General features: G+C 30.9%; 1 protein-coding gene across 2 annotated transcripts in view; it reads left to right on the top strand.

Moving 5' to 3' along the window:
* Window positions 1–6397, top strand: part of CNBD1 (cyclic nucleotide binding domain containing 1) — a 529678-nt gene extending 523281 nt beyond the window's left edge. For both annotated transcript variants that reach the window (XM_074284959.1, XM_074284949.1), the window contains one exon: window positions 6163–6397. In XM_074284959.1, the coding sequence (XP_074141060.1) occupies window positions 6163–6276 (114 nt within the window). In that variant the 3' untranslated portion in view covers window positions 6277–6397. The remainder of the gene's footprint in view (window positions 1–6162) is intronic.
* Window positions 6398–12848: the final 6451 nt, after the last annotated feature.

The following is a 12848-nucleotide window of genomic DNA, read 5'->3' as shown; positions in this document are numbered from 1 at the left end:
GAGTGACCAGTACTCAGAATAACTTATGTTTTTCCCCCCCTCTAGTACAAAAATCAGTTTAATTCAACAAATGCATGAAAAGAGATGTTTATATCATGAGTGAGATGACCCTTAGCAAACCACATTTTTAGTGGAGGGTATTTGATAGAAATACATATAATTATCTTACCAAATTTGGTCATTTCATAAGAGTGGTACAAAATATCAGGAAAATTTTGAGAATGACCAGTTACTTCTATTTAAATATGATCAGGCAAAGGGATCAAGTAAGATTTCATGGTGCAGATCACATAAGGAAGTTGAAAGCTCTTGAGACAAAGACTAGAGCTAAAGTTGGAAAAGTATTGATAAGTTGGAATTGATAATTAAAGGGATCCTGAAGAGAAGAAAAAAAGCACAGTACAATATAAACAAAGAGAACTCTGCTTCTGATTTAGCCACTTTGTGACCTGGCACAATCTCTTTGAGCCTAAATTTTGTCAACTGTAAAATTAATATAATAATATTTATGCATTTACAGGGTTATTATGAGGCACTTGCTGATAATGTGTTATAAACTTCAAAAATAAGTTTAAGGTATAAACATTAAATATTTGAATTATCCTTGGTGTGGACATATGTAACAAGACCCATAAGATATAGTATAGATGAATATGATCAATATTGGAGATAAAATTATCAATCTTTTCAATTCAAGTTCTACCTGCTACAAAAGATATTTTCTGAAATCTTCAGTTGTTGGTTTCCTTAGCTTTTTCTGATTATTTTATATGTATTTGAACATATTCTATATTTACTTCTCTGGATATAAATTACATACAACCACCCCAAACCTGTAAAATGTTTGCTACATGATACAAGGTGAGTTTCATTTTTGACTTTGTATCCCAAAGCTTCAGCATAGTGCCTGGCAAAAGTAAATTGTATTGAAGTAGAGTGCTAACATAAGAGAAAACAAAAGATGGGGGACTTATTTTTATAAAAATTCCAAGAGATCATGTGGTTTTCTGTCACACTTTATTCCTTTCTAAAACCCATTTAATGCATAATTTAAATGAAGACAGACTTGTGATATGATTATTTTTGTTTCCTCATAATCTTGCTCTTAGGAAAATCCCTTCCTTGTTCTGTATGTTTCCTAGTTTTATCTCCTCACTAAAACTAGATAGAATGAAAGGTACCTGATAAAAAAGAATTGAAAGTCTTTTAAGTTTGTGATTCCCACAGTGTTAAATAAGCACTCAATTAATTATAGTCATACTTATAAAAACTACCCTTTTCTTTGAAAAGGCCCTGGGAAATACAATTATATATTCCTATGTCAAGCTTTTTTTTTTAAAAGTGCCACAAACCCTGGATTTCATTTGAAAAAGTGGGCAGCAAAGACATCAATATAAAAGAACAGGAAGTTTTGTATATCCAAGTAAGACATTCCTATCGATCCTTGTCTTACAGATTCAGGCTCTGAAAACCTTATTCAGACAAAATAATTAGAAAAAAAATTAAAAATGTAACCCATAGTTCTTATTCTAATTTGTTTGCATAACTGGCACTTCTTTGAATGAGGCACCCATAATATTATTTGATACTTTGAAACATATTATCTTATTTATACTGCTTTATATTCAAGGAATTTGAAACTAAAATGTTCTCCAATCTTTTCTTTTCCAAGATAAATCTTGCCAATTCTATAGTTTCCCTCATAAAGCCTATCTTCCTATCTTTTAATAATTTTATTGCTCTCTCCAGCTTCCTCAAAGAATAACAGGAAGCCACTAAACTAATTTTCACTTGTTATGCTTGGATCTATGTGTATCGAGGTACTATATTAATTAATCAATTGCCTCAGGCTAGTCTCCCTGAATAAAATGAAATATATGATCTAGAAGTAAAAATTATTATAGTGGTGAGTAACGCCAAATCTAGAATGTTCCCCTTTTGATAATAACATTCAGATAATTATTTATTTCAGTAGACTGAATAAAAGTATTCCATATTAATCACACATGGACACTTTTTTTTAATCTACAGAATCAAATGATAAACTGCAGAATTATCTAACAATTCAGTCATAAAATCATTTTCTTCTGAAATGTGCATAAGAATTGATATGAAAGTTACTTTTTTCTTGAACTATCTAGATAATTTTATTAATTTTTTTGCTCCTAACAACTCAACAAATACTTATTAAAAGCATTACACTATGTTACAGTGATGGAAAGAGTTGGAAGTCTGAGTTCAAATCTAGCCTTTGACATTTACTAATTACATGACATTGGACAATTATACTTAATGACTTTCAGTTTAATCTTTTTAAAATGAATGTTTTGACTAGATAACATCTGAAGCCTTTTCCAGTTTTAAATCTAAAATTGTGTCATCCTAAAATTGAAAATCTCCCTGCCTTCAAGGTAATTATATTCTATCGGGAAGATACAACATCAATTTAAATGCTATAATTTAAAAAGGAGGAAACACTAATAACTGAGAGAATGGGGAATACCTTTGCTTGGGAGATTGTATGGGAGATGACACTTGAAGGAAATTAAAGATTTTTTTAAAGTCTAGGTCTCTGATTGGTTCAGTTTCTTTTTAAAGTTTTTGTTTGTGTACTCACCATTTATCATATTTATTAGTTTATGCTCGAATCATAGCTCCTAATATTTATAAATCTTATAGTTTCCAGGGAATATAAAATCACTTCTTGCCTGAGTCTTGAAATAGTACAGACTTTAAAGTATTAAAATTGATAATTGCCAAAAGGCTGGGAGAGGCTCATGGAAATGTTATAGCACATTTCAAAAGTAGAAGTTGTATAGAGGGTAGCATGAAAGGCATGTAACAATGGAAAATGAGATGTGATTTTCATACAATGAGAGTAAAGAATAAATAATAAGCAGCTCCATCTGTATCTTAGAAATCTGTAGAGAAAATAAAGCAGGCACTTTATTCCATGATGGACTCCTTCTCCTCATCTTTTAAAAAAGTTATTTATTTGTTTTTAATGCACATTGATTTATGAATCATCTTGGGAAAGAAAAATCAGAACAAAAAGAAAAAAAACCAAGGTAGAGAAAAACAAACAGAAAAAAGAAGTGAATATAGCATGAATATAGCATGTGTTGATTACCATGCAATCTCCATAGTTCTTTTTTTCTGGATTCAGATGGAATTTTCTATCCAAAATCCATTGGGATTACTTTGGATCACAGAACTCATGAAAAGTACCAAGTCTTTCATGATCAACTGATCATCGCACGTTCTTGCTGTTATTGTGTATAATGTATTTCTGGTTCTGCTTTTTTTGCTCCACATCCATTCATGTAAATCTTTCCAGGCCTTTCTAAAATCAACTTGTTATAGAAACAATATATAGAGCAATAATATTCCATTACCTTCATATACTACAACTTGTTCAGTCATTCCCCAGTTAATGGGCATTCACTCATTTTCCAATTCTTTGCTACCACAAAAAAGAGTTGCTACTAACATATTTTCATATATAGGTCCTTTTCCCTCCTTTGAGACTTTTTTTAAGGCTATAATCCCAGTAGAAACTCTGCTGGATCAAAGTGTATGCACAATTTTATAGCCCTTGGGGCCTAGGTCCAAATTCTTCTCTAGAATGGTTGAATCAATTCACAACTCCACCAACAATGCATTAGTGTCCTAGTGTCCTTTGATGATTTAATTGGGGCCTCTTCTTATTTTTTGCATTTTATTTTAATAATATTTTATTTTATCAAATACATGCAAAGATAGTTTTTGATATTCATCTTTGAAAAACCTTGTGTTCCCACTCCTTTCCCCTCTCCCTCTTCAAGAACAAAGCACTGATGTAGGTTAAACATGCGCAATTCTTCTAAACAAATTTCCATATTTGTCATGATATGCAAAAAGAAAAATCAGATCAAAAAAGAAACAGACACAAGAAAGGAAAAAGTAGAAAACAAACAACAAAAAGCTGAAAATAATATGTTTTGATCCACATTTAGTCTTCATAGTACTCTCTCTTGATCTAGATGGCAGTTTCCATTGCAAGTCTATTTGAATGGCCTTAAACCACCACATTGTTAAAAAGAGTGAAGTCCATCATTCTTGATCACCACATAATCTTGTTACTGTAAACAATATTCTCTTGGTTCTTTTCATCTCACTTAGAATCTTCTGGAATCAACCTTATCATCATTTCTTATGGAACAATAATAATCTATTGCATTAATATGCCATAACTTATTCAGCCATCCCCCAACTGAGGGGTATTTGATGGACTCTTCTGATGAAACTATGAGAGGACATGGATAAGAGCTGTCCAAGATATATAAGCCTCCATAGATTGTAATTTATATTTTTGGAAAGATCATCAACTTCCGTGAGGCTATAGTTCATTTGTGTATATTGTGTATGCAAGTACCATACTCAAATTCAAGAGTCATAATTTGTTCCCGCTTCTATTTTCTTGTAATCATAAGTCTCAAAAATTGACTTCTTAATATTTCCTTAGTCTTCAAATTAGTTCTCTCTCCCTATCTCTGGTAATTGAAGTGACTCCTGAAAACAACCCCCATTTCTCTTAACAGCCTCCTTGCTATTCCAAAACAGTTATCATGAGAAGCCTTTTTCTCCAGTATTTCCTCATTCAAGCTTAATACATTATTTATCACAGGATTTTCATTTGACAGGCATTTTCATGCACCTGCTTTATGCTCAAATTTTAGGGATAAGAGCAGAGGAATAAAAAAGTAGAAAAGGACAGTCTCCATCATAAAGGAACTGACATTTTATATTTTTGGAGGGGAAATGGAGAGAGGAAAAATGCACATTAAACTAGAGAACAATTCCACAGCATTATATAAGAAAAAATGAAATGCTGTATAATAGACTATATGGACAAGTAAGTGGTTACTTATTACTCTCAAAAAGCAGAAGTAACTGAATATTAAAGTGGATAATTGAGGTTCAGACCCTGAACCCTGACACCCATATAAAATTAGCCAAGACACTTGACTTCTATTAGCTTTGTTCTTCTTCATCTTTAAAAATGAGAGGATTGGGATAAATGACCGCTATTCACTCAGTGGCAATGTCCTCAGTGGACATGATGGACTTTAGACTAAAAAATAAACTCTTTTTAATTTTTTAAAGCCCTTTACAACAGATACCTAACCTAACTTTCATCAACCTCATTTTATTTTACTTATCCTTCCAATACCCTGCAATCCAACCAAATAGACCTTCTCATTTCCTCATATACCATCAGCAATTTCCATGTCTTTCTCCCATACTAGTAATGCACCCAATTCTTACTACAACGTAAATTTAAATAAATTCAATAATATTAATATTGTAATATTAATATTAAGCACCTATTATGTGCCATACACTGTGCTAAGTATTAAGCTTCCCTATTTTTAAGATTCAGCTTAATCATGAAGCTGTTTTGGATGCTCCTAACTTTTCAGACCTCCCAAATAAGCTTGCATTTTGCTACTTTGAATATACTTGCATTGATTTACTTTATATACATTCCTATTATGCATGCTTTTTTCTGTATTAGAATGTAAATCCCTTGGGAGAAGTAATTTTTGGAGGTTTGTACTTCAATATTGTTTCATAGGGATATATTTATAGCCCTAGCTCCTATCACTAGTACAGTGCTTGCTAAATAATAGATACTTAATAACTTCTTACTGATTGATTATTAATGGATACTCTGCAATTCTTTCCTTCCCCTCTCTTCATATTGAACATGCTAGCATACTCTAAGCTAAAATAATATCTTTCAGGTTAGGGAACTGGCTCCAGACAGCTTCTCAAATTTGTTATATTTGTTTATAGAATCAAAGTAGCAAAATTATGTTAAGTAGTAAATAATAGCACAACTATATAATTCTTGGCCTAAAGGTTCTTTAAAAATTCAATGCGTAATCTTTATATTACTAACTGCTACCACTTTTTTTGTGTTTTAGTCCTAACTATCTCCACTGGGAAACTTCAAAGACGAAAGCTCACATTTAGTTATTTAAAACCCATGTATGTTTTCTACTGTTTTTCCTTTTGACATTTATTCTTTTTGCACATTGGAATGTGTTGTTACTATTATAAAATATTGTTAAAATTACAAATAATAAAGGTAATAATTGAATTATCATTTTGTTCCAGGATAAGGTGATCCAGTCATCTTTGGATTACCGAGGAATTATACCTGGAAGTGGAAAATGGCGCCACCGTTGGACAAGAAGAGAGAACTTTAAGAAATCACTTGCTGATAAATAATTATTAAGAAATATCAGTTCCTGAGAAACTTGGAACTTCCAAGGTGGTTTATGAGATACTTGATTCTTTTCTGTCTTTCTTTTGGTCCTTTCTCATTCTCTATCAACCCTTTGCTTCCCTGTCTTCCTGAAAATCTCTTTTATTCATATTAGGTAAATTTAGGCTTCTATTACCTTATACTTCCCACATTCTGACCCTATTACATATTTTAATATTCACAGGTATAGATGTATTAAAAACATTAAAATAATTGTCTTTCAAATGGAATTTAGATTTTTTTCTTTATTGAAATAGTATGCTTGGCTGAAAACGGCAATTTATTTCTGCATCTCAAAGTTTTATGAAATATGCTTTATCTTACTATCATTTATAATTATTTGAAAAGTATGACCTACTTAAAATAATATAAAATGTAAGAAAACACACAGTTTCTATTTAGGAAGCTGCTTTTAAAAGTTCTATTTCATAGAGTTTATATTATGAATACTCCTCAAAAGTATTTTCAGATTAAAAATTTAGAGAATTTTTTTGAATATTCTTTTTTTTAAATTTAGTATTTTATTTCCCCAATTGATGGAAAACAATTTTATTATTCATTTTTAAAACTTTGAGTTCTGGATTCTCTTGTCTCCTCCATCTCACCCTTTCCCTTCAGAATGCAAGTTATTTGATATTGGTTATACATGCATAGTCATGCAAAACATTTCCATAATAGTTGTGTTGTAAAAGAAAACATACACCACAAAACCAAACAACCTCCACCAAAATTTCAAACATAAAATTACAAGAGTAAGCTTCAGTCTATATTCAGACATTGAGTTCTTTTTAAAATATGGATAGCATTTTTCATCATAATCATTCAGAGTTGTCTTAGATCATCATATTGCTGAGAATAGTTATGTCATAGCTGACAATTTTACAATATTTCTATAATTTTTTGCACATGATATTTTACTTTACATCAACTCATGGAAATCTTTCCATGTTCTTCTGAGAGCATCCTGCTTATCATTTCTCATAGCAAAATAATATTTCATCACAACTACAGTTTTTTTTCAGCCATTCCTCAATTGATGAGCATCCTCTCTCGATGTCTAAGTCTTTGCCCCCAGAAAAGAGCTGTTATACTTCTTTGTACATATAGATCTTTTTTTTCCTTTTTAAAAAGTCTCTTTTGGGATATATACCTAGTAGTGCTATTGCTAAGTCAAAGAGTATGCACGATTTCATAGCTCTTTAAACATAGTTCCAAATTGTTTTGCAGAATAGTTGAGTCAGTTCACAACTCCACCAAGTTTATTAATGTCTCATTTCACTCACTCTCTCTCCAATATTTATTATGTTACTTTTCTTTCCTGTTAGCCAATCTAATAGGTATGAAATTGTACCTTAGAAATGTTTTAATATGTATTTCTCCAATCAATAATGAATTAGAACATTTTTTCATATGGCTATAGACACTTATGATTATTTCACTGAAAACTGTTTATATCTTTTGATTATTTATGAATTGGAGAATGGATCTTATTTTTATTAAATATTATGCAGTTCTCTATATTTTGAAGTCTATGACAGAAAAAGCTTAATTTTCTCCCACTATTACTCTTGCTAATTGTATTCCCCATGTTTATTTCACTCTCTTCCTCCTTTCACCCTGTCCCTCCTCAAAAATGTTTTGTGTTTGATTACCCCCTTCCCCAATCTGCCATCCCTTCTATCACCCCCTTCCTCCATTGTCTTATCCCCTTTCCCTTACACTTTCCTGTAGGGTAAGATAAATTTCTATACCAAATTAAACATACATGCTATTCCTTCTTTGAGCCAATTCTGATGAAAGTTAAAGTTCACTCACTTCCCTTTATCTTCCCTTCTTCCTCTCCACAATAAAAGCTTTTTCTTATCTCTTTTATGTATAATAATTTGCCCCATTCTACCTCTCCCTTTCTCTTTTCCACCAGTACTTTCCTCTCTTATCCCTTAATTTCAACTTTGTAGATATCATTGCTTCACATTGAACTAACACCTGTGCCTCTGGCTGTTATACTCCAACTGCCATAATAATGAGAAAGTTATGAATTACAAGTATCTTTTTGTATAGGAATTCAAATTTCAAAATTCAAATTTCATCAAGTCCTTTGTGATTCCCTTTTCTTGTTTCCTTTTTTATGTTTCTCTAAAATCTAGTATTTGAATGTCAAATTTTCTGTGTCAAATGTCAAGTGCTCGCATCTTTTCATCAAGAATACTAGAAACTCCTTTATTTCATTGAATATCTTTTTTCCCCCTGAGATTATACTCAGTTTTGCTGCGTAGCTGATTCTTGCTTATAATCCTAGTTTGATCCTTTAATGTGGAAGCTGCTAAATCTTATGCTATATATTCATAATATTTAAATTATTTTTTCCTCGCTGCTTGTAACTATTTCTCTTTTTACCTGGGAGCTTTGGGATTTGGCTTTTATATTACTTGGAAGTTTTATTTTGGGATCTCCTTCAGAATGTGATCAATGAATCCTTTTTCTTTTTTACTGTCTGATAAAATTGAAGTAGGTATTCCCTTGATTTTCTTTGACAATTTTGTAAAGATGATGTCTAGGCTCTTTTTTTTGATCATGACTTTCATATAGTCTAATTATTTTCAAGTTAAGTCTCTTGGATTCTATTTCCCAGGTCAGTTGTTTTTCCAATGAGACATTTTACATTATCTTTTATTTTTTCATCCTTATGCTTTTATTGATTTCTTTCTTGATTTCCCATAGCTCCCATTTGCTCAGTTTAATTTTTAAGAAATTATTTTCTTTAATGAAATTTTGTATTTACTTTTCCAAAAATTTATCCAGTTCTACTTTTTAAAAAGTGTTTTATCTTCAGTGGAATTTTTCCTTATTTTCTCAATTCCACATTTTAAAGAATTATTTATTTTTCTTCATTGACTTTTTATACCTTTATTTCCATTTAGCCAATTCTATGTTTTAAGGTATTCTCCTCATTGGCTTTTTGAACTTCCTTTATCATTTGCCATAGTCTCTCTTATAAGGTATTATTTTCATTAGTATTTTTTGTGCCTCCTTTACTAGGCTGACTTATTTTTCATTATTTTATTGCATCACTCTCATTTCTCTTTCTAATTTTTCCTCTGTTTCTCTTAATTTATTTTTACTCATTTCATATGTGTTTATTAAATTCAACTTTTTAGTAGTCCCAATTCTTTTTTTTTCTAGTAAATTTATTTATTTTAATACACATTATTTTATGAATCATATTGGGAGAGAAAAATAATAACAGAAAAAAATCATTGGAGAGATAAAAAAAAAAAAAACAGAAAAAAGAAGTGAACACTGCATATGTTGGTTCACATTAGGTCTCCTTAGTTCTTGCTGTTATTGTGCACAATGTTTTCCTAGTTCTGCTTGTTTCACTCAGCATCCGTTCATGTAAATCTTTCTAAGCCTTTCTATACTCATCTTTTTATCATTTTTATAGAACAATAATATTCCATTACCTTCATGTACCATAACTTGTTCAACCATTCCCCAGCAGATGGGTATCTACTCATCTTCCAATTCTTTGATACTATAAAGAGACTTGCTATAAACATTTTTGCACTTGTGGGTCCTTTGTCCTAAATTGTAGTTGCAAATGCTTATATGGTAGTGCTCCTCCTTGTCCTAAATTTCCACCCAGAACTACAACTTGAATGAACAACAGGAATCCTGCCTTAGTGCTAACAAAGAGAAGAGTTGAAGAGAGTTCCTGCATTTTATTCTACCATTTTGGTTCTAGCTCCTGACTATTCCTTTTCTTCATTTTCCCTCATCGAAGCTCTACTGGAGATTTAATCTCTGAAAAAGGCATGCATCCTAATTATTTAGTAAGTATCTTAGGTCTTAATTTCAAATACTGGTGTCAGAACAGAATTCTATCCATATGATGTCTCAGAAATTGTAGGTGAAGAGTTTCTATAGAAGAAAAATTCACCTTAATATGGTTACTAATGGAAATATATTGACAAATAAGAAGGGGACTGTTTGGTTTTGTTTTTGAATCCCTAGATTCAGTGCTAGATAGTAGGAACTTAATAAATGTTTGCTGACAAACTAACTCATCAGAGGATGGGAGATTGTATAGCTACTTTAGAAGAACCCCCATTCTTCCATCAGAAGGAAAGAATACAGAGATTCATGAAGAATAACTTATGAAAGGTATCTGTAATTATCTCTAGTGGATTATGAATATCCACAAAATATTTCATGTTTACTCACTCTTCTTGGAAAAGACTACAAAATTAAATAAGCAATGAAGTATCACAATTCAAAAATGAAAATCATTTTTCTGATATGTATTTAATTACTTAAGAGGAAAACAAATATGTTCTTTATATGTAATTTATATGTAAGCTTGCCTTCTTATCCCCCCCCCCCAAACTCTGGACATATTAAGACATCAAGTCTCATCTCTGGTATTCACATAAAAGATTATTATTTTAGGCTCATTAACTTCACCTGGGGTTGCTGCAAATAAAATATCAAAGTATAGTTTATATGTGATTCTTGTCTAGTTTTCCATAAATATGACTTGAAAAAAGTCCTCCACTCAAATAAAAATATTTTACTCTAGCCAAGATACATGTTGAGTAGAGGATAGCATTTATTTAATCCCATAGAAAAATCCAGAAGGTATTAAAGACTCAAAGGATCTTCAAATAGTTATAGAATCAATTAGGATGAAGTGATCCAAAAGTCTTTATTCAGGGATAAATATGTAAGAGGTCACTAGAATGTAAAGAAAAAACAAATATTGCTCCTGCCCTCAAGAAATTTACCTTCCAATGGTGGAGTCAACATATCTAAATCAAAACAAAAAAAAAAAATCAAAATTAGCAGGAAGGCACATTTAGATTAGATGTAGGGGTCAGGAAGATATACTTGTACTCAGATTTAAATGTTTTTTATGTGAAAAACACATAAGACATTCAGGATTCAAGGAGTCCATAGAAAGGGAAAATTAAGCACTCAGAGATTCTTTTCAGAAGAAACAAACCTCGCTATTAGATAAAGGAATTATTCTTATGATTCAGTGAATACTTAGTTTTTTCTTAAGGTTATATACAGTTCCCCCCAAACTTACAATGTTCTTTCTAATTTCTGTTCTTCCCCCACATCTCAGAAAGAAAATCCATTCCCATTGGAACTGCATTGCCTTAATGTCACAATGATTAGGGGTTAGGGAATGAGGGAGTGAAAAGAAAGAAGATTCAGATATTTAACCCTCCAGCTGCAAGGGTCACTTGCATAATTTTCTTACTCTAAGAAACACATTTTATAATGATTTTCCAAATACTGAACACATAATGAATTTAATTATCCCACATATTTTTGTATTAAATATACATTTACTAGAAAATAAAAACATCAAAATAGTTTAAACTGCCATGTTTGCAAATGTGTAAAATGAAATCCTAAATGAGATTTCCATGAAAAAAATAAAATACATGGTTTGAGCTAAAAATTATTACTGAAAACATTTTTTCAAGAAAATGTATTTTTATTATTTTTTTATTTTTTTTAGAAAAAGTTGTTATACCTATTTTGGCTACCACTGTTCATCTTCACCACTTCCCTTTTTATAATATTCAGAATATTCCCACAACACATGATTTGTATGTTGCAGTTAAAATAAATTATGATTTGATATATTTTTATTTTATTAAATAATTCCCAATTACATGTGAATTAACATTTAAAATAATTGTTGTATTTTTTCTGGTTACATTCATTTTCTTTAAGACCATTTCCTTATGAATCATTTAGGGAAAGAAAATCAGAAAAAGGGAAAAGCCATGAGAGGAAAAAAAAATGAATAAAAAAGGAGGGGAAAGTGAATATAATATGTACTGATTTACATTCAGTCTCTATATCTCCCTCTACGAATGCAGATGGTGTTTTCCATCCAAAGTTTTGTGGGATTGCCTTGAAACATTGTACCTCTGAGAAGGACAAAATTTGTCATAGTTGATCATCACATAATCTTACTATTGATTGTACATCATATTCCTGGTTCTGCTTGTTTCGCTCAACATCAGTTCATGTAAATCTTTCCAAGCCTTTGTAAAATCAGCTTGTCTATTATTTTTATAGAACAATAATATTCTATTACTTTCATATACCATAACTTATTCAGTCATCCCCTAACCTATGGGCAATCACTCAATTTATAATCACTTGGCACTACAAAAAGGGCTGCTAAAAACATTTTTGTACATGTGGGTTCTTTTCTCTTTTTTATGTTTTCATTGGGATACATGTAGTGGCACTATTGGATCAAAGAGTATGCACAGTTTTATAGACTTTTGGGCATATATCCAAATTGCTATTCAGAAAGGTTGGATCATTTCACAACTCCACCAACATTTATTAATTTATTAATGTATTTATTTATTAATAGTTAATATACCTATTAATAATTAACATATAATTAATTTATTGATGCATTTATTAATACATTTATTAGGGTCTGTTTTCCCATACCTCTTCCAACATTTATAATTGTTTTCCTGTCAGTTTTACCAATTTG

This window comes from Sminthopsis crassicaudata, chromosome 1 (assembly GCF_048593235.1).
Source record: "Sminthopsis crassicaudata isolate SCR6 chromosome 1, ASM4859323v1, whole genome shotgun sequence".
Taxonomy (NCBI): Eukaryota; Metazoa; Chordata; class Mammalia; order Dasyuromorphia; family Dasyuridae; genus Sminthopsis; species Sminthopsis crassicaudata.
Note: the sequence above shows the minus strand (reverse complement) of the source record. Positions and strands in the feature narration are given on the sequence as shown.